The 27,198-nt window shown below is 50.6% G+C and overlaps 1 protein-coding gene across 5 annotated transcripts in view; it reads right to left on the bottom strand.

The window, feature by feature from the left end:
- The window catches only part of obsl1a (obscurin like cytoskeletal adaptor 1a), a 141,444-nt gene extending 118,477 nt beyond the window's left edge, over window positions 1-22,967 (bottom strand). For 2 of the 5 annotated variants that reach the window (XM_073046242.1, XM_073046246.1), the window contains exons 1-6: window positions 22,647-22,890; window positions 20,210-21,321; window positions 19,183-19,452; window positions 9,314-9,574; window positions 6,541-6,846; window positions 4,680-4,946 (exon numbers count right to left, since the gene is read on the bottom strand). In XM_073046242.1, the coding sequence (XP_072902343.1) occupies window positions 4,680-4,946; window positions 6,541-6,846; window positions 9,314-9,574; window positions 19,183-19,452; window positions 20,210-21,272 (2,167 nt within the window). In that variant the 5' untranslated portion in view covers window positions 21,273-21,321; window positions 22,647-22,890. The other 3 variants (XM_073046244.1, XM_073046245.1, XM_073046243.1) reach the window with 3 other exon arrangements.
- Between the last annotated feature and the right edge of the window lie 4,231 nt (window positions 22,968-27,198).

Raw genomic sequence — 27,198 nt, 5'->3', positions numbered from 1 at the left:
GAGGTAATATTCACGGGTTCCATGTCCGTTTAGGGGCGTTTAGGAATCGGATGGCAGAGGGGAAGAAGCCATTCCTGAATTGCTGAATGTGTGCTTTTAGGCTTCTCTACCTCCTTCCTGATGGTAAGAAGAGGGCATGTCCTGGGTGCTGGGGGTCCTTAATGATGGACGCTGCCTTCCTAAAGCATCGCTCGTTGAAGATGTCTTGGATACTATGGCAGCTAGTACCCAAGATAGAGCTGACTAGTTTTACAACCTTCTGCAGCTTCCTTCAATCCTGTGCAGTAGCCACCTCCTCCCCCATGCCAGACGGTGACGCAGCCAGTCAGAATGCTTTCCACTGTACATCTGTAGAAGTTTTCGACTGTTTTAGGTGACAAATCAATCTCCTCAGTGAAATATAGCCACTGTCTTGCCATCTTTATAACTACATCGATATGTTGAAAACAGGTTAGATCCTCAGAGATCTTGACACTAAAGAACTTGAAATTGCTCACTCTCTCCACTTCTGATCCCTCTATGAAGATTGGTTCATGTTCCCTCGTCTTACCCTTCCTGAAGTCCAGTTAGCTCTCTCGTCTTACTGACATTGAGTATAAGGTTGTTGCTGTGACACAACTCAACTAGCTGGCATATCTCACTCCTGTATGCCCCCTATTCTCCATTTGAGATTCTGCCAACAATGATTGTGTCATCAGCAAATTTATGGATGGCATTTAAGCTATATACCTAGCCACACAATCATGGGTATAGAGAGAGTAGAGCAGTGGGTTAAGAACACATCTCTGAGGTGCGCCAGTGTTGATTGTCAGCAAAGAGGAGATATTATTATATAAAGAGGAGATATTATTACTAATCTGCAGAGATTGTGGTTTTCCAGTTAGGAAGTCAAGAATCCAATTGCAGAGGGAGGGTCAGTAGCTTATCGATCAGGACTGTGGGAATGATGTTGTTAAATGCTGAGCTATATTCAACGAACAGACATGGGTGTTTGTATTGCCCAGGTGATCCAACGCCATGAGATGAGCCATTGAGATTGTGTCTGCTGTTGACCTACTGAGGTGATAGGTGAATTGTAGTGGTTCCAGGCCTTTGTTGAGGCAGGAGTTGATTCTAGCCATGACCAACCTCTCAAAGCACTTCATCACTGTAGATATGAGTGCTACCGGGCGATAGTCATTAAGGCAGCTCACACTACTGTTCTTGGGCACTGGTATAATTGTTGCCATTTTGAAGCAGGTGGGAACTTCCGACCGTAGCAGGGAGAGGTTGAAAATGTCTTTGAATACTCCCGCCAGTTGGCTGGCACAAGTTTTCAGAGCCTTACCAGGTACTCCATCGGGGCCTGACACCTTGTGAAGGTTCACCCTCTTTAAAGACAGCCTAACATCAGCCTCTGAGACAGAGATCACAGGGTCACCAGGTGCAGCAGGGATCTTCACAGCTGTAGTTATGTTCTCCTTTTCAAAGTGGGCATAGAAGACGCTGAGCCCATCTGGGAGTGAAGCATCGCTGCCATTCATGTTGGGTTTCACTCTGTAGGAAGTAATGGTCTGTAAACCCTTTCAGAGTTGACGTGCATTCGATGTCGCCTCTAACCTCGCTCGGAGTCGGAATTGTTTCTTAGCTCTTGAAATAGCTCTCTGTAAGTCATACCTGGTTTTCTTGTACAGAGCTTGGTCACCAGGCTTAAACGCTTGGGAATACCATCAGTGTGTTCCGGATGCGGAAATGGGACTGGAGCAGGCCCAAGGGTCAGCCAGCACGCCCTGCTTTGGCCAGCGTCCATTCAGCCTTGCTGACACAGTGGGTAGATTTGCTGCCTCGTGGTGCTGGAGACCAGGGTTCGATCCCAGCCTTCGGCGTCACCTATGTGTGGCACTTGTACAACTCTCCCCGTGACTGCGTAGGATTTTCCCCTGGGTGTTCCAGTTTCCTCACGTATCCCAGAGGCTGGTACATACAGTATTTGAAATGGGCCATCAGAAACAGTGATTGAGGTAGGCGCATTAGCAGCGTTTAAAAACCCTCGAGATAGGTGGATGGACAGGAGAGGTTCAGAGGCCCTGGGCCAAACCCCAGGCAGATGGGACCAGCTCACTGGGCAACGTGGTCAACATTAATTTCATTTAGAGATACCGCACAGTAACAGGCCCAACAAGCCCTGCTGCCCAATTACACCCATGTGACCAACTGACCTACTAACCTGTGCATCTTTGGAGAGTGGGAAGAAACCAGAACTCCCAGACAAAATCCGCGCAGTCACGGGGAGAATGTACAAACTCCTCACGGACAGCAGTGGCAATTGAACTGGGGTGATTAATACTATAAGCAGTGTTAGGGTAACCGCTAAACCACCATGTCACCCATGGAAGAGACGGACTGAAGGGACTATTGCCATGCTGTATGGTGGGGTAATTGGCCACTGTAAGTTACAGAGTGTAGTGGAAGGGTACAATTTGGGGAAAGCTGATGGGAATGTGGGTGAATAAAATGGGATTAGGGGAAGGCACTTTATTCCCTGGAGCGTAGAAGAATAAGGGGTGATTTGATAGAGGAATATAAAATTATGATGGGTGTAGACAGAGTGAATGCAAGCAGGCTTTTTCCACTGAGGCTAGGGGAGAAAAAAACCAGAGGACATGGGTTAAGGGTGAAGGGAGAAAAGTTAAAAAGGAACATTGGGGGGGCTTCTTCACACAGAGAGTGGTGGGAGTGTGGAATGAGCTGCCAGATGAAGTGGTAAATGCGGGCTCACTTTTAACATTGAAGAAAAGCTTGGACAGGTACATGGGTGAGAGGAGTATGGAGGGATATGGACCGGGTGCAGGTCAGTGGAACGAGGCAGAAAAATGGTTCAGCACAGCCAAGAAGGGCCAAAAGGCCTATTTCTGTTCTGTTCTGTTCTATGGTTCTATGGCAGATGTGTTCAAAGTAAAATTATGATCGAAGTATGTATATGCAACTGTATGTTTCCTTGAGATTTTCTTGCAGGCATTTACAGGAAAAAAATATACAATATGTTACAACAAAATATCCATATCAAAAGTATAGATTGACAAACAACTGATGTGCGAAAGAAGACAAACTGTGCAAAACAAAAACAATACCGATAATGAGTTGTAAAGAGTCCTTGAAAGTCAGTCTCACAATCAGAATCAGGTTTATTATCACTGACACACGTCATGAAATTGATGTTTTGCTGCAGCATCACAGTGCAGTGCATAAAGATTATTGTACAAGAAATGTAGAACCTACAATACTAAATAATGCAAAAAAAGTGAGGTAGTGTTCATGGGTTTACCATTCGTTCAGATATCTGATGGCAGAGGGGAAGAAGTCATTCCTAAAATGTTGAGCGTGCGTCTTCAGGCTCCTGTACCTCCTCCCCAATGGTAGTAATGAGAAGAGGGAATGTCCTGGATGGTGGGGGTCCTTAGTGACGGGTGCCACCTTCTTGTGGCACTGCCTATTGAAGTTGTCCTGGGTGGGGAGGGCTGTGTCCATGATGGAGCTGGTCGGGGTTACAACTCGCTGCAGCTTTTTCTGATCCTGTGCAGTGGCCCCTCCGTACCAGAGAGTGATGCAACCAGTTGGAATGCTCTCCATGGCACAGGAGTAGAAGCTTGTTAGTCTTTGGCAACAGACCAAATCTCATTAAACCCCTAACAAAATATAGCCACTGGCATGACTTCTTCATCAGCTCGTAGTCTGTAGGTCACCATGGATTCAGTGGGTCGAAGGGTTTCTGCGGTATGCCGCATGACTCGATGAGCTTTCCCAGGTGAGAGGTTTGGAGAGGTCCGAACAGAGGCGGATTGGAATTTACATGGAATGAAAAAGGCTTGAGGGGATGGATTGGCAAACTTTTCTCTACAGGGGGCATTCGGACTGGTTTCATCTCTCTCAGGTGCCAAAGCAAGAGGCTGCAGAGAGTTGTAAATTCATCCGGCTCCATCATGGGCACAACCCACCCCACCATGAAGGACATCTTCAGAGGTGGTGCTTCAAGAATATGGAGGAGCCCCCACCATGCAGGACGTGCCCTCTTCTCGTTACTACCATCAGGGAGCCTAACGACCCTCAGCTTCTTCCACTTCGCCTTCAAATTTCTGAACAGCCCATGAACACTATTCTACTATTTTGCTCTTTTTTTTGCAATACTTAGCTTTAAATTTTATTTCTTATTGTAACGTAGTAGTTTTTTATGTACTGCTACCACGAAACAACCAATTTCATGACATGCGGTCTGCTAGTGGTAACAAACCTGCCTCTGGTTCTACGTACACCCAACGACCCACCAATCTGCATGTGCGAGGAAACACGGGCACCCAGGGCAACCAGCATCAGAACCAGCTTTATACTTGCAGACTTGTACAGTGTTTTGTCACAGTACAATGCAAAGACTTAAAATTGCTATCAATTACAAAATAAATAAATAGCGCAGAAAGAGAAGAATATTGAGGTAGTATTTATGGTCACAGGGAGAACATACAAACTCCACACAGACAGCACCGGAGGTTGGGATGTTTATGTACTTACAGTATACTTGTAGTGTATTTTATGCATCGCACTGTATTTTTGCCACAGAACAAATTTCATAACTAGCCTTAATGATAATAGATCTGATTTGAATTTGAATTGCTGTTCCCACAGAGAGGCTGGAGCTCGGCCCTTACCTTTAACAAACAGAATGGCAGAGTCCCTCACACCATGCGCGACGAAGGTCACCTCCACCTCGTTCTCCTCCAGCTTGGCTCGCCGGATGAGGAGGGAATGCTGCGACCTCGACTGCTGGATGCTGATGCGCTCACCCTCCTGTAGTTGTCTGCCCTTCATGTGCCAGGTCCCAATGACCGGGGCGGTCAGCTCGATGGCAAACTCCGCGTCTTCCTCCTGACAAACCGTTGTGTCATTAAGGTGCGTGCGGATCCTGGCCACGGGTACTGAAAGGGAGATGAAGCGTTACTGTCCGTATATCGTGGACACCGTCCTCACCTTCGGTGAGATCTACAGGAGGCACTGGCTCAAGAAGGCAATGTCAACCATCAAGGTTCTCCAAAGTCCAGTTTATGCCATCTCCTCACTGCTATCATCGGGCAGGAGGTACAGAAGCTTGAAGTCCCGCACTACCAGGCTTAGGAACAGCTACTTCCCTTCAACCATCAGGTTCTAGAACCAACCAGCACAACCTCAGCAACGGACACCACGGACCATCACTTGCAATACTCTGGACTTGGCTCAGAATGTGGTTTTTTTGCCACCCATGTCCTGTTTTGCAGTCTTTTTCTGACTTGTATAATTCATGTATAAATAACGGTCTGTGTGTGGTCTGTACCTACATGCCTGGGATGCTGCTGCAGGCATTTCACTGTACCTGTGTCTCACCGTACTGTGCACAGAACAAGAAACTCAACTCGAGCTGACAACTTTACCGCTTTATCAAACTCAGGCTACAGTCGGACAAGGTGAAAGATTCACTTTCTTCTGCCCGATTGTGTATATTTGTGTGTATGTACTGTGTGCCAGTGTGTGTGTATGTAGTTGAGCATGTCTCCTTGTATTTGTACATGTCTACGAATCTGCGTGTGAGTGTGTGTGTGTCAGTGGGTGTGTGTGAGAGTGAGTGTGTGTCAGTATATGTGTGTGTGCATCAATGAGTGTATGCGTTTGTGTGAGTTGGTATGTGTGCATGTGTGTCAGTTTATGTGAGCCAGTGTATTTGTGTACGTGTGTGTGTGTGTGTGTGTGTGTGTGTGTGTGTGTGTGTGTGTGTGTCTGTGTGAGTGTGTGTGTCTGTGTGTGTCAATGCGTGTGTGTGTGTGTGTGTGTGTCTGTCTGTGTGTGTGTGTCTATGTGAGTGTGCGTGTCTGTGTGTGTCAATGTGTGTGTGTGTGTGTGTGTGTCTGTCTGTCTGTGTGTGTGTGATCTGTGTGTGTGTGTCTGTGTGAGTGTGCGTGTCTGTGTGTGTCAATGCGTGTGTGTCTGTGTGTGTGTGTGTGTGTGTGTGTGTCTGTGTGTGTGTGTGTGTGTGTGTGTGTGTGTCTGTGTGAGTGTGCGTGTCTGTGTGTGTGTGTGTGTGTGTGTGTGTCAATGCGTGTGTGTCTGTCTGTGTGTGTGTGTGTGTGTGTGTGTGTGTGTGTGTGTATGTGTGTGTGTGTCTGTGTGAGTGTGCGTGTCTGTGTGTGTCACTGCGTGTGTGTGTGTGTGTCTGTGTGTGTGTGTGTCTGTGTGTGTCAATGCGTGTGTGTCTGTCTGTCTGTGTGAGTGTGTATGTGTGTGTGTGTGTCTGTGTGAGTGTGCGTGTCTGTGTGTGTCACTGCGTGTGTGTGTGTGTCTGTGTCTCCATGCCCCTGTGTATGACTTTGCCTGGGTAGATATACCCTCCCACACCCTCTGGCCCATCAATCTCATCCCAATTTCAAATGACCTTCTGCCCCAACAGTGCCTCTATCCCCTCCAACCCGTACAGTCAGTTGGCACTCCCCCCTCTTGGCTCCCCACCCCTCCTCACCTCCCAAGGACCCCCTCACCACTCACCCAAGTGCACGGCTCCGGGGAACTCAGTCACCCCTCCCCGGCCATGCTTGTTAACGGCACAGACGCGGAACCGGTACCGGGCCTCGGCGGGGACACTCTCACCCAGGATCTCCACGGCCGTGCTACCCTCGGTGGTCAGACAGCGCACCCACTCCTCGGAGCCCAGCTCCTGCCGCTCCACCACGAAGCCGGTGGCCCCAGTGCCGCCGCGTTCGCCCGGCGGGGACCACACCAGCGAGGCCGTGTTGGGCCGCTCACAGCTCAGCCGGGCGTTCTCCGGCGCTCCGGGGACCGTCTGCCTCTTGGCTGTAGGGAGTGAAACAAGACCATTCATCTCATCGAGTCTGCCCCCCATTCAATTGTAGCTGATTTATTTTCCCTTTCAACCCCATTCTCCTGCCTTCTCCCCATGCAGCCCTTTACCCCTTCCACCCAACACCTCCCAGCTTCTTACTCCACCCACCCACCTTCCCCCTCACCTCTCACCTGACAGGCCAGGAGGTGATAGCGGACGACCTAAAGGGTGAATCTGACTGGAGAGGAGAGCGGAAGAAAGGGAAAGAGGAGGCATACCGGAGGGAGGTGATGAGCAGGTGAGAAGAACTGTCCCCATCACCCAGGACATGCCCTCTTCTGCTGCTTACCTTTAAGGAGGAGGTACAGGAGCCTGAAGACCCACACTCAATGTTTCAGGAACAGCTTCTTCCCCTCCGCCATCAGATTTCTGAATGGACAATGAACCCGCGAACACTGCCTCACTAACGAGAGAAAGTCTGCAAATGCTGGAAACCTGCCTACCCCCATCTTTCACCATTCCCCATTCCCTCCCTCACCTGCCCTTCACCTCCCTCTGGTGCTCCTCCCCTCTTTCTTTCTTCCACAGCTTTCTGTCCTTTCCCATCAGATTCCCCCTTTTCCATCCCTGTATCTCTTTCACCAATCAACTTCCCAGCTCTTTACTTCACCCCGCAGCCCCCCACCCCCACCCGGGCTCACCTATCATTTGTTTCCTTCTCTGTGCCCCCCACCCCCCACCCTCTAACTCTGACTCCTCATCTTCTCTTCCCCACTCTCAGCCCGGAATGTCAACTGTACTCATTTCCACAGATGCTGCCGGGCCTACTGAGTTCCCCCGCATTGTGTGTGTGTTACACTATCACCGTTTTTTTTCTCCTTTTTGACTCTCTTTTTGCATTACTTATTTAATTCACGGCTATATATAAATATTCCTTATTGTAATCTGTTTTATTATGCATTGTAATGTACTGTCGCCACAAAACAACAAATTCCATGCCAGATGCCAGTGATACGGAACCTGATTCTGAAGGGGGGGGAGCCAGAATGGGGAATGGGAAAAGAGAAGAGGAGGACGGGGAAGAAATTACCACAAGGTAAACAATTCAATCTTCATGCTCTGCTACGCAGCCTGTATTAAGCTTCTCATTCCACCGGTGCTTACGTGTACTTGTGCAGATGGCAATAAACTCAACTTCGACATAGACTTTGGACCATAATAAACCAGTCTGGAGCGAGACAGTAGCGTGGTGGTAAGCTTAATGCCAGTGAGCCAGGGTCAATTCCTGCCGCTGTCTGTACGTTCTCGCTGTGGCCACATGGGTTTATCCGGCTGTTCCAGTTTCCTCTCTCGTTCCAGAGAAACATGGCTTAGTAGGTTTAAAATCACAGTCATTTGTCGTGAAACTCAAATGTGGCAGTACAATGAAATACATAATAATAAAAAATCTATAAATTATAATTTAGATATTATTAATATATATATTAGATTAAGTAGTGTAAAAACAAAGCAAAAAATATAGTGAGGTAGTACGCAAGGGTTCCTTGTCCATTCAGAAATCTGATGTCAGAGGGGAAGAAACAGTGAGTGTGTGTCTCCAGGCTCCCGTACCTCCTCTCCAATGCTGTCAATGAGAAGAGGGCATAACCTGAGAGCTGGAGGTCCTTGCAGGTTCACGTAGATTAGCTTTAAAGGCTACAGGTACATTTCTCTGTGAAACTGGTGCTCCAATTTCCTCCCACGTCTCAAAGACCTATGTCCCGATGAAGGGTCTCAGCCCAAAACATCCGCTTACTCATTTCAATAGATGCTGCCTGACCTGCTAAGTTCCTCCAGTATGTTGTGTGTGTTGCCGCAGAGATGAGCATGTCAGTAGGTTAATAGGTCACATGGGTACTTGGGAGGCACAGGATCGTTGGCCTATGGGTTAACTTTATTTGTCACATGTATGTTCTTCCTGTGAACTGCCTGTCTGCTTCAGTTTCCTCCCACTTCCTAAATTGCCTCATTAATGATTGAAGTATTAAACATTTTTAAAGACTAGCTTTAATTGTCACATGTACATTGAAACATACAGTGAAATGTGTCATTTGCGTCAACAACTAACACAGTCCGAGGATGCACTGGAGGCAGCCCGCAAGTGTTGCCGTGCTTCCAGCTCCAGCGTAGCATGCCCACAACTAACCCGTACATCTTTGGCATGTGGGAGGAAACCGGAGCACCCGGAGGAAACCCGCACAGTCACAAGGAGAAGGCAGCGTGGGGAATCAAACCAAGACTGGGAATTAAAGTGATTTCTCTAATTGCAATGCTACCGCGCCACCCGTGGGTGTAACTGGACAGTACAGGCTCTGGGCCAGAAGGACTTGCACCCTGGATTGTCAAAAGGAAAAAAATCTGTTTCTTTGGGCACTCATTGCTCCCTTACCAAATGGCGTTGGGTTCACTAGTGTGGGGATCGAATGCCGGACAACTCACGTTTCACACGGAGCTGGGAGGACGACTTGGATTCACTGATCACAAAGGTGACGACACCAGCATCCTCCAGGGTGGCGTTGACGAAAACCAGGATGTGCGTCTTCCCGAACGATTTGATGATGGTCTTGTGAGACTCGCTGAGCGGCTCGCCATCCTTGTACCAGCGAACGTCCACATTGTCCTCGTCCAGGTCCACGCAGAACGCCGCGTTCTCCCCCTCCACCACGTCCAGCTTCCGTGGCAACCGCTTCACGATCTTACCTTGGGCAAGTGGACAACGACAGAGGAAGATTAAGCAGATGACAATCTCTCCTCTCATAGAACACAGAACACAGAACAGTAGGGGTAGGGGTGGGTTCAATTACAATCTTCAGAAGACATTTGCATGTATATGTGGATAGGAAACGTTGAGAAGAATATGGGCCAAATGCAGGAAAATGGGACCAGCTCAAGAAGGCGTGGACAAGTTGGGCCAAAGATTCTGTTTCAGGGTTTTATAACTGTATGTCTCCATAATCCAGCCAGAGGGATATGTTGGGTATGGTGGGGAACAGCCTGGCTATTGATTCTGACATGGGCTAGACTGCATTCACAGGAGAATATAGAACACAGAAAATAGAATACAGTGTGTGTTGGTCTCGATAGACCATGGATTTGCGCCTTGGAAAGTTTCCAGGGCGCAGGCCTGGGCAGGGTTGTATGGGAGACCAGCAGTTGCCCAAGCTGCAGGCCTTCCCCTCTCCACGCCACCGATGTTGTCCAAGAGAAGGGCACTAGGACCCATGCAGCTTGGCACCGGTGACGTCGCAGAGCAGTGTGTTGTTAAGTGCCTTGCTCAAGGACACACACGCAGCCTCAGCCAAGGCTCGAACTAGCGACCTTCAGATCACTAGATGAACACCTTAACCACTTGGCCACATGCCAACACTAGAATACAGTACAGTATAGACCATTCAGCCCACAATATTATGCTAACCCTTAAACCACTCTAAGGTCAATCTAACCCTTCCCTCCTCCATAATCCTCCATTTTTCTATCATCAATGTGCCTATTTAAGAACCTAGTCTCTTCAATGTCCCTAATGTATCTGCCTCGACCACCACCCCTGGGAAAGTGTTCAACATTCCCACTGTGTGTATATATTTTAAAAAATCACCTCTAACACCCCTATACTCTCCTCCAATCACCATAAAATTATGCCCTCTCATATTAGCTATTGCCTCCCTTGGATGTAGGCACTGGCTATCTACTTTATCTATGATCCTTATAACCTATATACCTCTCATCCTCCTTCATTCCAAAGAGAAAAGCCCAAATTCGTACCACCTATCCTCGTTAGACATGTTCTTTAATCCAGGCAACATCCTTTTAAGTCTCCTCTCTAAAAACTTTCACTCCCTTCTTATAATGAAGTGGTCATAATTGAACACAATGCTCCAGGGTGTAGTCCAACCAGAGATCTACTGAGCTGCAACACGATGTCACGGGTCTTGAACTCAACCTTCTGACAAATGAAGGCCTAAACGGCATACACCTCCTTAACAACCCTATCAACTTGTGTGGCAACTTTGAGGAATCTATGGATCCTCCATTCTGCTATGAAACCTGCCATTCACCATATGGAACATAGAACATAACAGGCCCATGATGTACCGACCTTTCAATTTAACCCTTCCCTCCCACATAGCCCTCTATTTTTCTATCATCTATGTGCCTATCTAAGAGTTTCTTAAATACCCCTAATGCATCTGCTTCTACCACCACACCTGGCACCCACCGATCCCTGTGTAAAAAAAATACTCTGACATCCCCCCCCCCCCCCATACTTCTCTTCAATCACCTTAAAATAATTGGCCACTGCCACGGTCCTACTGTAGGAATCCTTAAAGGTTAACTTGCATTTTCAGTCTGTAGTAAGGAAGACAAAAGCAATGCTAGCATTCTTTCTGAGGAGACTAGAATGTAAAAGCAAGGATGTGATGCTGAGGCTTAATAAGGCTCTGGTCAGACCACACTTGAGTATTGTGAGCAGTTTTGGGCTCTGTATCTAAGAAAGGATATGCTGGCCTTGGAGAGGGACAAAAGGAGGCTCATGAGAATGATCCTGGGAATGAAAGGGTTAACGTGTGAGGTGCATTTGATGGCTCTGGACATGTACTGCCTGAAGTTGAAAAGGATAATGGGAGATCTCATTGAAACTTAAGGCCTAGGTAGAGTGGACATGATGTTTCATACAGTGGGGAGTCTGGGACCGGAGGACATTGCCTCAGAATACAAGGTCGTCCCTTTAGAATGGAGATGAGGAGGAATTTCTTTATGCTCTGGTGGTGAATCTGTGTAATTCTTTGCACGGAGGCCTATGGAGGGCAAGCCACTGTGTTCATTTAAGGCAAGGAGTGATAGATTCCTGATCGGCAAGAGGGTTAAGGGTTACAGAGAGAAGGTGGGAGGTTTAAAAAATCAGCCATTATTGAATGGTGGAGCACACTCCATGAGCCAAATGGCCTTAATCTGCTCCACTAGCTTATATGTCATGGTCTAAGAACAGAAACGAGCCATACGGCCCAACGCACCCAGGCTGACCAAGACAAGCATCTACTCTACTCCCATTTACCTGTGTTTGCTCCATATCCCAAACACATGTACCTGTCCCTATCCATGTACCTGTCCAAATGTTTTCTAAGCATTATCATACCTGTCCCTGGCAGTTCATTCCATATACCCACCCCCTCCGTCTGAAAAAGCTACCCTTTATGTCCCTTTTAAATCTTCCCCCTCTCATCTTAAACCTATGCCCTCTAGCTTATGGTTCCCTTTCCCTGGGTTGGTGTGTGTTCACTCTATCTATGCCACTCGTGATTTCTATAAACCTCTTGAAGGTCGGCACTACACTGTAAGAAATAAATTCCAAGTTTGCCAAGCACACTATCGTTCATCTGGACTATAGTTTCCCTGGTAGCTGTTACACTTCATTCTGCATTGTTACTGTGGGAGGGGTGGTACCGAGGGAGGGTCACAGTGTGGGAGGGGTGGTACCGAGGGAGGGTCACACTGTGGGAGGGTGGTACCGAGGGAGGGTCACGCTGTGGGAGGGGTGGTACCGAGGGAGGGTCACAGTGTGGGAGGGGTGGTACTGAGGGAGGGTCACACTGGGAGGGGTGGTACTGAGGGAGGGTCACAGTGTGGGAGAGGTGGTACTGAGGGAGGGTCACACTGTGGGAGGGGTGGTACCGAGGGAGGGTCTCGCTGTGGGAGGGTGGTACCGAGGGAGGGTCATAATGTGGGAGGGGTGGTACTGAGGGAGGGTCACACTGTGGGAGGGGTGGTACCGAGGGAGGGTCTCGCTGTGGGAGGGTGGTACCGAGGGAGGGTCACAGTGTGGGAGGGGTGGTACTGAGGGAGGGTCACACTGTGGGAAGGGTGGTACCGAGGGAGGGTCACAGTGTGGGAGGGGTGGTACCGAGGGAGGGTCACAGTGTGGGAGGGTGGTACCGAGGGAGGGTCACAGTGTGGGAGGGGTGGTACCGAGGGAGGGTCACACTGTGGGAGGGGTGGTACCGAGGGAGGGTCACACCGTGGGAGGGGTGGTACCGAGGGAGGGTCACACTGTGGGAGGGGTGGTACCGAGGGAGGGTCACGCTGTGGGAGAGGTGGTACCGAGGGAGGGTCACGCTGTGGGAGGGGTGGTACCGAGGGAGGGTCACGCTGTGGGAGGGGTGGTACCGAGGGAGGGTCACAGTGTGGGAGGGGTGGTACCGAGGGAGGGTCACACTGTGGGAAGGGTGGTACCGAGGGAGGGTCACGCTGTGGGAGGGTGGTACCGAGGGAGGGTCACAGTGTGGGAGGGGTGGTACCGAGGGAGGGTCACGCTGTGGGAGAGGTGGTACCGAGGGAGGGTCACGCTGTGGGAGGGGTGGTACCGAGGGAGGGTCACGCTGTGGGAGGGGTGGTACCGAGGGAGGGTCACACTGTGGGAGGGGTGGTACCGAGGGAGGGTCACGCTGTGGTAGGGGTGGTACCGAGGGAGGGTCACACTGTGGGAGGGGTGGTACCGAGGGAGGGTCACGCTGTGGGAGAGGTGGTACCGAGGGAGGGTCACGCTGTGGGAGGGGTGGTACTGAGGGAGGGTCACACTGTGGGAGGGGGGGAATTATAGTGCGTCAATGCACTGTGTAATGATTTTATATCTTTCAACATAACGTAAGAGAAGCTTTTCCCTGTATCTTGGTACACGACAATAATAAATTAATTCCAGTATTATCCATCACAATGTGCCCACTAATCAATCATGGACCTGCTGATCTCCATTGGACTTTGCAACCCACCCTCTCATTTTCATAAACCAACCCTCTCTCATCATGGGGCGACACCTGCTCCTACCAAAATAAACCCTCACCTGTTCCAAGCAGAGTTTCAGTGAGACTCCAGCCTCGGAATCAGATATCAACAGTTCGAACAGACGATCTTAATCTGTCCCTCTAAAGCTGTCACTGCTCACAGTGTGACCCACTCAGTGCTACCCCTCCCACGGTGTGACCCTCCCACAGTGTGACCCTCCCTCAGTACCACCCCTCCCAGTGTGACCCTCCCTCAGTACCACCTCTCCCAGTGTGACCCTCCCTCAGTACCACCCCTCCTACAGTGTGACCCTCCCTCAGTACCACCCCTCCCAGTGTGACCCTCCCACGGTGTGACCCTCCCAGTGTGACCCTCCCTCAGTACCACCCACATCCACAGTGTGACCCTCCCTCAGTACCACCCCTCCCGGTGTGACCCTCCCTCAGTACCACCCCTCCCAGTGTGACCCTTCCTCAGTACCACCCACATCCACAGTGTGACCCTCCCTCAGTACCACCACTCCCAGTGTGACCCTCCCTCAGTACCACCCCTCCCACGGCGTGACCCTCCCTCAGTACCACCCCTCCCACAGCGTGACCCTCCCTCAGTACCACCCCTCCCACAGTGTGACCCTCCCACGGTGTGACCTTCCCACGGTGTGACCCTCCCACCGTACCACCCCTCCTACAGTGTGACCCTCCCTCAATACCACCACCCAGTGTGACCCTTCCTCAGTACCACCCCTCCCACGGCGTGACCCTCCCTCAGTACCACCCCTCCCAGTGACCCTCCCTCAGTACCACCTCTCCCAGTGTGATCCTCCCTCAGTACCACCCCTCCTACAGTGTGACCCTCCCTCAATACCACCACTCCCAGTGTGACCCTTCCTCAGTACCACCCCTCCCACGGTGTGACCCTCCATCAGTACCACCCCTCCTACAGTGTGACCCTCCCTCAATACCACCACTCCCAGTGTGACCCTCCCTCAGTACCACCCCTCCCAGTGTGACCCTCCCTCAATACCACCACTCCCAGTGTGACCCTCCCTCGGTACCACCCCTCCCAGTGTGACCCTCCCTCAATACCACCACTCCCAGTGTGACCCTCCCTCAGTACCACCCCTCCCACAGTGTGACCCTTCCTCAGTACCACCCCTCCCAGTGTGACCCTTCCTCAGTACCACCCCTCCCACGGCGTGACCCTCCCTCAGTACCACCCCTCCTACAGTGTGACCCTCCCTCAGTACCACCACTCCCAGTGTGACCCTCCCTCAGTACCACCCCTCCCACGGTGTGACCCTCCCTCAATACCACCCCTCCCTCAGTACCACCCCTACCACAGTGTGACCCTCCCTCAGTACCACCCCTCCCACAGTGTGACCCTCCCTCGGTACCACCCCTCCCAGTGTGACCCTTCCTCAGTACCACCCCTCCCACGGCGTGACCCTCCCTCAGTACCACCCCTCCCACGGTGTGACCCTTCCTCAGTACCACCCCTCCCACGGTGTGACCCTCCCTCGGTACCACCCCTACCACAGTGTGACCCTCCCTCAGTACCACCCCTCCCACGGTGTGACCCTCCCTCAATACCACCCCTCCCTCAGTACCACCCCTCCCACAGTGTGACCCTCCCTCGGTACCATCCCTACCACAGTGTGACCCTCCCTCGGTACCACCCCTCCCACGGTGTGACCCTCCCTCGGTACCATCCCTACCACAGTGTGACCCTCTCTCGGTACCACCCCTCCCACAGTGTGACCCTCCCTCGGTACCATCCCTACCACGGTGTGACCCTCCCTCAATATCACCCCTCCCTCAGTACCACCCCTCCCACAGTGTGACCCTCCCTCGGTACCATCCCTACCACAGTGTGACCCTCCCTCGGTACCATCCCTACCACAGTGTGACCCTCTCTCGGTACCACCCCTCCCACAGTGTGACCCTCCCTCGGTACCATCCCTACCACAGTGTGACCCTCTCTCGGTACCACCCCTCCCACAGTGTGACCCTCCCTCGGTACCATCCCTACCACAGTGTGACCCTCTCTCGGTACCACCCCTCCCACAGTGTGACCCTCCCTCGGTACCATCCCTACCACGGTGTGACCCTCCCTCGGTACCACCCCTCCCACGGTGTGACCCTCTCTCGGTACCACCCCTCCCACAGTGTGACCCTCCCTCGGTACCACCCCTCCCACGGTGTGACCCTCCCTCGGTACCACCCCTCCCACGGTGTGACCCTCCCTCGGTACCACCCCTCCCACGATGTGACCCTCCCTCGGTACCACCCCTACCACAGTGTGACCCTCCCTCAGTACCACCCCTCCCACAGTGTGACCCTCCCTCAATACCACCCCTACCACAGTGTGACCCTCCCTCAGTACCACCCCTCCCAGTGTGACCCTTCCTCAGTACCACCCACTCCCACAGTGTGACCCTCCCTCGGTACCACCCCTCCCACGGTGTGACCCTCCCTCGGTACCACCCCTACCACAGTGTGACCCTCCCTCAGTACCACCCCTCCCACGGTGTGACCCTCCCTCGGTACCACCCCTACCACAGTGTGACCCTCCCTCGGTACCACCCCTCCCACGGTGTGACCCTCCCTCGGTACCACCCCTACCACGGTGTGACCCTCCCTCGGTACCACCCCTCCCACAGTGTGACCCTCCCTCGGTACCACCCCTCCCACACTGTGACCCTCCCTCGGTACCACCCCTCCCACGGTGTGACCCTCCCTCGGTACCACCCCTCCCACGGTGTGACCCTCCCTCGGTACCACCCCTCCCACACTGTGACCCTCCCTCGGTACCACCCCTACCACGGTGTGACCCTCCCTCGGTACCACCCCTCCCACAGTGTGACCCTCCCTCGGTACCACCCCTCCCACACTGTGACCCTCCCTCGGTACCACCCCTCCCACGGTGTGACCCTCCCTCAGTACCACCCCTACCACGGTGTGACCCTCCCTCAGTACCACCCCTACCACAGTGTGACCCTCCCTCGGTACCACCCCCTCCCACACTGTGACCCTCCCTCGGTACCACCCCTCCCACGGTGTGACCCTCCCTCGGTACCACCCCTCCCACGGTGTGACCCTCCCTCGGTACCACCCCTACCACAGTGTGACCCTCCCTCAGTACCACCCCTCCCACAGTGTGACTCTTCAACATTACTGCCCCTCGACAATGCAGCACTCCCTCAGTTCCACTGTGCCAACATTCAATACAGCCCCTCAGTGGCACTGCCTTCTCAGGACATTCTCCTCAATAATAAATATACTGTTGGTGTACTGTGAGGGAACAACCTACTGGAGGCTGGGTGACCGGGTCTCTGGCACTGTGGCTCAGAAGGGAAGGGGATAGAGGGAGAAGACACTGCGCTAGGGAATTCCATGATTAGAGGAGTAGACACGAGATTCAGTGGATGTGTTGCCTCCTACGTGACAGGGTCAGAGACATCTTGGATCGGGTCCATGACATTCTAAAGGGGAGTGTGGTGAACTACGTATACCTGTCTGGACACGCACCCCCCCCCCCCCGCTGACTGCTCCTTGGCTCCTCCCACAGACCCCTGTATAAAGGCGATTGGAGGCACTGCTCCTCCCTCAGTCTCCAGGATGTTGTGTGGTGTTCGCTTGCTGCTTGTGCTTTCCTCCAGTCAGTAAAAACCTACTTTAACTCACATCTCCGAGAGTTATTGATGGTGCATCAGGGAGTGTGAGTAATCAGTTAGCCTGAGCTCCGTGGTTGGGACGATGTTGGAGTTGATTGTGAATGATCGGTTCCGGGGTACTTGCAGGCACATGATAAAATAAGCCGAAATCAGCATGATTTCCTTAAGGGAAAATCTTACCTGACAAATCTGTTGGAATTACTTGAGGAAATAACAAGCAGGATAGTCAAAGGAGAATTGATGGATGATGCCTTAGACAAGGTGCCACACACGAGGCTGCTGAACAAGACAAGAGCCCGTGGTACTACAGGAAGAAGCTCGCAAGGATAGAGCATTGGCCGATTGGCAGAAGGCAAAGAGTGGGAATAAAGGATGTGCTGACATTGGAGAGGATTCAGAGCAGGTTCACGAGAATGATTCTGGAAATGAAAGACTTGTCATATGAGGAACAATTGATGGCTATGGGCCAGTATTTGCTGGAATTTAGAAGAATGAGGGGGCAATCTCATTGAAACCAATTGAATGTTGAAGGGCCTAGAAAGAGTGGATGTGGAGAGGATATTTCCTATAGTGGGGATCTAGGTTCCGAGGGCACAGCCTCAGAATAGAGTGGTGACCATCAGAATAGAGATGAGGAGGAATTTCTTTAGCCAGAGGGCGGTGAATTGGTGGAATTCTTTGCCGCAGGCGGTTGTGGAGGCCACGTCATTGGGTGTATTTAAGGCAGGGGTTGATAGATACTTGATTAGTCAGGGTATGAAAGGTTACGGGAAGAAGGTAGGAGAATAGGATTGACAGGATCAGCCATGATGAAATGGAAGAACAGATACAATGGGCTGAAAGGCCTAATTCTGCTCCTATGTCTTATGGACTTGTGGACAGTGCTTTCAATCCAATCCTTAAACTGGGAGCTCTTTATATTCCCAGGCCTCTCTACAGGTAGCCTTCGTTATCCAATATCAACTATATAGCACTGGATTAGATAGATAGATATTGATCCCAAAGGAAATTACAGTGTCACAGTAGCATTACAAGTGCACAGATATACAAATATTAGAACAGAAGAAAGAAAGAATAAAAGAATAAGTTACCTCAAACAGTCTAACAGGAGGGGTTCATCACTTCTCTGGCTATAGGTTGACTCAGTATAGAGCCTAATGGCTGAGGGTAAGAATGACCTCACATAGTGCTCTTTGGAGCAGCACAGTTGTCTTAGTCGATTACTAAAAGTTCTCCTCTGTTCAGCCAAGGTGGCATGCAGAGGGTGAGAAACATAGACCATAAGATGTCAGAGCAGAATTAGGCCTTTCAGCTCATAAAGTCTGCTCCGCCATTTCATCATGGCTAACTTATTATCTTTCTTAACCTCATTCTCCTGCCCTCTTCCCGTAACCTTAGACACCCTGACTAATTAAGAAAATATCAACCTCTGCTTTAAATATACTCAATGACTCGGCTTCCACAGCTGTCTGTGGCAATGAATTCCACAGATTCACCACCTTCTGGCTAAATAAACTCCTCTTCACCTCTGTTTTAAAGGACGTCCTTCTATTCTGAGGATGTGCCCTCTTGTGCTTGACTTCCCCCCACTAATGGAAACATCCTCTCTATCTTGGCCTTGCAATACTCATAATGTTTCAAAGAGATTCCCTGCCCCCATTCTTCTAAACTCCATCAAGCACAGGCCCAGAGCCATCACTCCAAGGATCTTGAGTCTTTCATCTTAGTCCACTCCTGACGTTGGGAGCCCATTACGTTCCCACCACCTCCACATAAAGCCTAAGGAGGCAAGTTGGTGGTGTTGGGTTCAGAGGGAATTGAATCCATCAGGGATGTCACTTCAGCACCCAGATCTCACCTTTCACCGCCACCTCAGCAATACTCCTCCCTCCGTCCTTCATCTGGCAGAGGTAGATGCCGTCGTCGTCCATGGTGATGTCCTTGATGGTGAGACGGCGCCGTGTGCCCCACTGCTCGATGACGTACTTGGCGCTGGGCTGCAGCTTCCGGTCTTCGAGAAACCAAGTGGCAGGGACGGACTCAGCTGGGACCTCGCACTCCAGGACCGCCTGCTCCCTCTCCTTCACCTCAACATCTTGCAGCTGGCTTTGAAACTTGATCCGAGGCTCTGGCGAGGAAGCAACCGGTAAGAGAGGTCAGAGCAACACACAAGATGCTGAAGGAGGTCAGGCTGAGGCTACAGAGGGAAATAAACAATCGACATTTTGCACCAAGACCCTGCATCAGGACTGGAAAGGAACATAGCCAGAATAAAAAGGTGGGGTGAAGGAGGAGTAGAAGTTGGCAGCTGATAGGTGAGACGAGGCGAGGGGGGAAAGTGGCTAGCTGGGCAAGGGGGATGAAGAAGTGAGAAGTTGGGAGGTGATAGATGGAAAAGGTAAAGGGCTAGAAAAGAAGGAAACTGATGAGAGAGGAGAGCAGGCCTTGGGAGAAAGGGAAGGAGGAAGGGCACCAGAGGGATGAGAGGGAAAGGGATAAGAGGGGAGCCAGCATGGGGAATGGGAAAGGGAGAAGGAGGGAGGGGGAGAAATTACCAGGTCTTCTCTCTGCCACTGGATTTACGAATGGACAATGAACCCATGAATACCACCTCACCATTTCTTGCTCTCTTGTGCTAATTTATATAGAGATAGATCGACACACCTTATTATAATTTGTAGTATGTTTTATGCATTGCACTGTAGTGCTGCCACAAACAAAAAAATCACAACATATAGCAGGTCAGTGACAATGAGAATCAGATTTAATTTCTCTGGCGTTTGTCGTGAAGTCTGTTGTGCCTGGCTTAGCAGCAGTACATTGCAATGTCTAATATTGAAGTTGCAAACGGTACGGTCCGATGTTTCTAATCTTTAGATCTTTACCTTTGATATGGAGTAGGACCGAACTGAGAGTCTGGCCCGCCGCATTGGAGGCTGCACAGGTGTAGAGACCGCGGTCCCGCTGCTTGCAGTAGAGCACCTTCAGGTTGAAGTAGCCCTCGCGGTCCTCGTAGAGCAGGTGTCGCCGGTCGGGAGTGACTGGCCGTCCGTCCTTCCTCCACACAATCTCGGGCTTGGGTTTGCCCGTCACTAGGCAGCGGAACTTGGCATGTTTGCCTTGGGACACGGCGAAGGCCCTGACCTTGGTGGGGTGCGGCTGGTCCTCCGCTCCGGGGCCCCTCTCCAGGCCGGGATCAGCCCTCCTCTCCTGGGGCCGGCCCCGATGCCTCCGCTCACGGTGGGGCCGGTTCCCCTCCTGCCCCTCCCCGTTCTGGAGACCGAGGGCGCTCGGCTGGCGGGAGGACGAGCTGGGAGTGGGGGTGAGAGCTTCCATCGCAGGGTCCACCAGGAGCACCGCGGCGGCCATTGCCTCCCCGTAGGTGTTGGAGGCCCTGCAGAGGTAGACCCCCGCGTCGGGCGGGCGGGCACCGAAGAGCTTGAGGTGGTGCCACCCCTCGCCCTGGCCACCTGCGCTGAAATGGGCGCTCTCAAAGATCTCGCTCAGCTTCTTCCCGTCCTTCTCCCAACTCACAGAGGGGGCGGGCTTCCCGGTCAGCTGCCCCATGAAGACCACATCATCGCCCCGGCCCACCCGGGCCGAGCTCGGCCTGACTAGAAACACCGGCCGGTTCTCCGAGTCCCACTCCCCTTCCTCCACCCGGAGGGTGGCAGCGGCGTAGGTCTCGCCCACCGGGTTCTTTGCCTTGCAGATGTACTGGCCGCTGTCCTCCAGAAGGGCCTGGCGGACCACCAGGTTGTACTCATCGCCCTCCTCCACGAAGTGGTAGCGGTCTGACGGAGAGATCCGTGTCTGGTCCCGCTCCCAGATCACTGTTGGCCGAGGGTCTCCCGCGATCTGGCACTTGAGGACCGCGTCTGCCCCGCTGGGCACGGTGTAGGTCCTGGGGTATGCCAAGAACCTGGGCGCCCCGCCGAACACATCCATGAGTGAGGCCTCCTCCTCCAAGGGTGCACCGTCTGTCCTGGGGTTTCACCTAAAATAAAGAACGTCCAACACCATTAACATTGGAGAGGATCATTGTGAGTGGGCCCACACTCCCTCTCAACAGGTTCTTCATCAAATGTGATGGGGAAAAGCAGGAGAGTGGAACTGAGAGGGATAATAAATCAGCCATGATGAAATCAGATTTGAGTGGCCATGTAGCCTAATTCTGCTCCTATACCTTATGAATCAGACCCCTTCCAGTAAGTTCACAACGTTCTTCAAGCAACCATTTATCCTAGTGAAATGTTGAGTATGAGTCTTCAGACTCATGTACCACAACCCTTGGATGGGATGATAGCAGTGGTTAGTGTAACGCTATTACAATACCAGCGACCCGGGTTCAATTCCCACCGCAGTTTCACCCCATGACCATGTGGGTTTCCTCCCAGTGCTCCAGTTTCCTCCCACTTTCCCAAGAATTGGGTTGTGAGGTTCGTAGGTTAATTGGATCTAAATGGCTTTTAGTTTCTGCTTGCACTGTACTTTCTCTAAATTGTTCATTCAGCACTGTTATTGCTTTGCTTTGCTCTACCTCAGTGCACTGTGTAATGATGTGATGTGTATGAAGAGCATGCAAGACAGGCCTTTCACTGTATCTGACTGTTACAAACCAACAATACTCACAGGTGATCTGTCTATGGAATGAGACACCAGAGGAAGTGGTTGAGGCAGGTGCATCAGCAACATTTAAAAAGTATTCAACATGCAGCTGGGTAGGAGAAGTTTGGAGGGATAGGGGCCTAAACAAGGAAAACGGGATTAGCTCAGGTGGCAACCTGGTCAGCATTGACGAGTTGGGCTGAAGGGCCTGTTTCTGTGCTGGATAACTCTATAACAATTCTCATTTTCACTAACACCCCTCACTTAAGTTCGAAGTATGTGTACACGATACAACCTAGAGATTCCTCCCCTAAGAGGCAGCCGTGGAACAAAGAAACCCAAAGGAATCATTAAAGAGAGCATCCAAAGTGTAGAGAAAATAAATAATCAGGCAAACAATAAACACAAGCAAACAGCGTTCAGAACTGAAGTCCTCATTACTTACTGATACCCCCCCCCCCCCCGTTCACTGTTACCCTTCATTCTTCTCTGCTACTCTTGTTACCCCTCACCTAGGGACAATACTTTAATCCCTAAGAACCCACTGTTAGATCTGATAGCCAACACTTCCCCATGGCTACACATTCTGATCCTCTACAATCCCCCTGCAATTCCCAGTTTGATATTACACACTCCATTACCCTCCCAGTTATTCCCAGCTGCCTGGTGAAACAACAATCAGGACATTAAGTTAATGCAGCTAGTCTTACTCACCAGACAATAAACCGAGCGATCACAGAGAGATCAGGGGCTTATACCTGCCTGCTTTATCTGGTGCAGAAGTCTACCTTCAGCACTCCAAGCTGTTCCCTGTGGAAAATATTACACTCGGTTCAGTCTCCTTGTACGTCAGTGTGCTCGGTGGGGGGGCTGCTGTGTGGACACCTCTTTCCCTCAGCCGAGGGCACCATCCGTCCTCCCTTTGACCCTCCTCCACCCTCCTGCACCGTTTGCCCAGTTCACTTGCCGAGTTTATGCAGTTGCTCCTCTCTGCCCCAAAATACCTCCTGCCACTGTGACCTGACACCAGCGGTAAGGGCTGGAATTGGGAGTGGGGGGAGGGAGAGAGAGACCACATTCATTGACTGGTTATGCTAAGAATAGAACGAGGTCCGGCAAGTGCCGGCCGGAATCCTAAAGATTTATCTGTACAGTTCCAGAGAATCTGTATCAGCCCCCCCAGAGAGTAGGAGAATGATAGGTGTTTGTGTTCAAGTACCGTTAGCAGGAGTCCTACCATCACACCCCTTCCCCGACATTCCCCCACGCTCCTCCAGACCCCCAGCACTCAACCCGCAATCTAGCCCGCCGGTGGAACAAGGCAGATGGAATTAAAATGGAAACTGTCCCGTTACTTGATCCCAAGCAGCTGAACTTCAGCGAGGAAGCAATATAACTGCGTGCACCATGCTCCCTGGGATCTGTGGGAGACGGCCGGAGGGAGGGAGGAGAGTGAGAGACAGAGAGGGGAGAAGGCAGAGGCAGAGGGAGAAAGTGAAAGTGAGAGAGGGGAAAAGAAAGAAAGAAGGAAGGGAGAGAGAATGAGGGACGGAGAGGAGGAAAGGGAGAGAGAGAGTGAGAGAGGGAGAGAGAGGGAGAAGGAAAGGGAGAGAAAGAGGGAGGAGGAAGGGGAGAGAAAGAGGGAGGAGGAAGGGAAATGGGAGAGTGTTAGGGAGGGAGGAAAGGGGGAGAGAGAGAGAGAGAGAGAGATTCATCCTTGGAGTATTTTCAAGCTCTTTACTGCCAAATTTCTGTTCACACTAGTCATGTGGAGAACAAGATTGCACACAGGAATTCATAGCAGGATCCCACAATGAGCACCTTGGTCAAGACTGGGTAATCTCTAGGACACCAAACAGAGTTCACTCCCACAACCCCCCCATTACAAACCCACACTCAACTGCCTGTACGGTACGGATTTGCGATCGCCCAAGCCATTTGATATTCCCTCACCTCCCCTCTGTGAGACAATAAGACCTCGGAGCAGAGTTAGGCCAGTCCTTATCCCTCCCAACCCCATTCTCCTGTCTTCTCCCCAAAACCTTTGATACTGTTACTGATCAAGAGCAAGATGGTGCCGACCAACCACAGTGACATTCTGTGGGCTATGTCAAATGCTTCTAAATCCTGTAAACCTCGAGTGCATTCTCAGTGCAATCTGCAGCAGACAATTTCCCTCTGAACAATGTACGTTTAAATTGATTCAATGAACAACAGATCTCATGATTTTCTGAAGGTCTTAACTCTCAAGCAAGCAGGTACAGCACCTTGAAGCAGGCAAGGTTCATCACCACGGCGAGAAGCGAGGCGGGGAGGGGGTGGGGAAGGAACTCCAAGCTAAGCTGAAACACCGAGGAATGAGCCCCCTCATTGAAATGTACCCACAACCTATGGACTCACCTTCAAGAATTCCTGTTCTTGATATTGATTACTTATTTATTTATTATTATTATTTCTTTCTTTTTGTATTTGCACAGTTTGTGGTCTTTTGCACACCGGTTGAACGCTCAGTTGGTGCGGTCTTTCATTGGTTCTGTTATCGATTATTGAGACTGCCCGCAAGAAACTGAATCTTAGGGCTGTATATGGTGACATCTATGTATCTTGATAATAAATCTACTTTAAACTTTGAACCTATCAACCATTGGTTTAAATATGCCCAATGAATTGACCTCCACAGCCATCTGTGGAAGTAAATTCCACAGAGTCACCACCCCCTGGGTAAAGAGATTCCTCCTGAGCTCTGCTCCAAAAGGACGTTGTTGTGTTCTGAGGCTGTGCCCTCTGTCCCCCTCCCTCTCCATAGCCCCTGTGTTGTGGTCTGTACGAGTGGAGCATGGGCCTCAATTGCGATTATGATGGAATCTTCCTGTGCACACTTGGCCCCTCTTTCTGCTGCCTGTGGCGACTGTTGGTTTATAGCGCCAATGACCAGCGTTCAGAGTTCAATTCTCACCACTGTCTGTAAGGTGGGAATCAGTGTTCACTGTCTATGTATTCTTCCCATGACTGTGTGGGTTCCCTCCGGGTGATCTGGTTTCCTCCCACGTTCCAAAGACAATGTGGGTTAAGTTTACTGTGTTGTGGGCCTGCTATGCTGACCCACCAGCACAAACTCGGACTGAGTTTGTTGTTGACATAAACGATGCATTTCACTGTCTGATTTAATGTGTAGGTGACAAGTAAAACTAAACCTTAATATTTATCATCTTTAATGTTTGAGTAACAGTTTAGAGTCATAGAGCACTGCAGCATAGTGACAGGCCCTTTGGCCCATCTAGTCCATGCCAAACTGTTATTCTGCTTAGCCCCAGCTACCCATAACAGGACCATAGCCCTTTATACCCCTCCCATCCATGTAGTCATCCAAACTTCTCTTAAATGCTGAAATTGAACCTGTGTCCATTCCTTTTACTGGCAGCTCGTTCCACACTTGCACTACCCTCTGTGTGAAGAAGTTCCCCCTCAGATTTCTCTTAAATACATTTGGCAAAGCTTGGGATGGCCCTGAGGTGGAGGAAGATGCTGTAGGTAACGGCATCGTCCCTTCCCAAAGTCACCACCCCTACCCGTCTGTCCATGGACCCGTCTGCATGGTGAGGAGGGTATCTCATCGCCAACTGCTCCCCCTGCACCCCCCTTACCTCCCCCAGTTACTATCTTCCAAGGATAACAGAGTAAATATCATCATAATCATTTACATGTATTAGGAATTTGCTGTGGTGTGTTGGTAAGGACACGAGATGCAATGAGAAACAATATTCAACAATTATAAAGAATAAGAAGTTATATAGAAATCAAGGTTAGAAGTCCGAATATGGAATAAAATGTGCATGCCAGCATGCGTTTACAATGTAAACAGCGTTACTAAAAGGTGATGTAAAGTGCTTACAGTCCAGTGACTGAGGTAATAGATGGGGGTGGGGGTGCGAACTAGAATGGTTGATCAGATTGATTGCCTGCGAGAAGTTATTGTTTTAATAGGCCTACAGCACTTTCCAGAAGGGAACTTTTGGAATCTATATTTAGTTCCAGTCCTGAAGAAGGGTCTCAGCCTGAAGCATCGACTATCCATTCATTTCCATAGATACTGTCTGACCTGCTGAGTTCCTCCAGCGTTTTGTGTGTGTTGCTTTATATCGGTATTGATTGTGATTTTTAAAATGGTGTTCTCTATGCTTATTGTGATTTTTATGCTGCATTGGATCCAGAGTAACAATTCTTTCGCTCTCTTTTACACTTGTGTACAAAGAATGACAATAAACAATCGCGAAAGACAGTTTACAGGCGGGTAGTGTCTGCAATGATGTTTCTTTGTGCTGGACACACACAAGTCCTGCAGTGATGGTAGGCCTTTCTCTTGACCTGAGAGTTCACTGTAGTTCCCGTATGTTGTGAGAGGATGTTACACCAAAACAAACTGTATTGACTGATGGGAGGATGTTCTCTACGATGGCAATGTAGAATTGCACCAGTATTTCTGGGGCTGGAACTTGCCAGCCTCTGTATCACGAATGCCAGACATTCTGATTGACGCCACTGCTTGCGTGCAGAGAGCTTTATCCTCTATTAATAAAGAGTCTTATCTTTAGCAGGCCAAGGACTTGTCATGATGTCAGTGCATTGGAAATATCACCATGAATCTGGTGGCATTGTTCGCCAGCAAAGAAATTCCATGATAAAGCTCATTTTTAAAAGCTTCTCCGTGAGTTGCAGCCATCATGGTCAAGGACAGCACAATCATGGCCAGCAGTGTTGCTGTCTCACAGAAACAGTTCACTCCCCATGATAGTGGCGTACAAAGATGATAATCGAGTGGAGAGCCAGAGGATTTTTCCAAGGGTGGAAATGACTAGTATGAGGGGATGCCACAGTGGTCACTAATACAGCTCTGGGTGTTCAGGAATTCAGAGTTCAATTTCAGTGCCGCTTGTAAGGAGCTTGTATGTTCTTGCCATTCCTGTGTGGGTTATCTCTGGGTGCTCCAGTTTCCCCCTACATTCCAAAGACATACCGTTTAGTAGGTTAATTTGTCATTGTAAATAGTCCTGTGATTAAGCTAGTGTTAAGTAGATGCTCTGTATCTCTAAATAAATAAATTAAATAATTTAAAGGTGATTGGAGGAAAGTATAGGGTGATGTCAGAGGTAGATTTTTTTTACACGGAGAGTGATGGGTGCTTGGAACATGCGGCCGGGGTGCTGGTAGACGCAGATTGATACCTTAGGTTCATTTGAGCAACTCTATTTATTTAGAGATACCTTGC

This window comes from Hemitrygon akajei, chromosome 5 (assembly GCF_048418815.1).
Source record: "Hemitrygon akajei chromosome 5, sHemAka1.3, whole genome shotgun sequence".
NCBI lineage: Eukaryota > Metazoa > Chordata > Chondrichthyes > Myliobatiformes > Dasyatidae > Hemitrygon > Hemitrygon akajei.
This window is presented reverse-complemented; position numbering and strand designations above follow the sequence as displayed.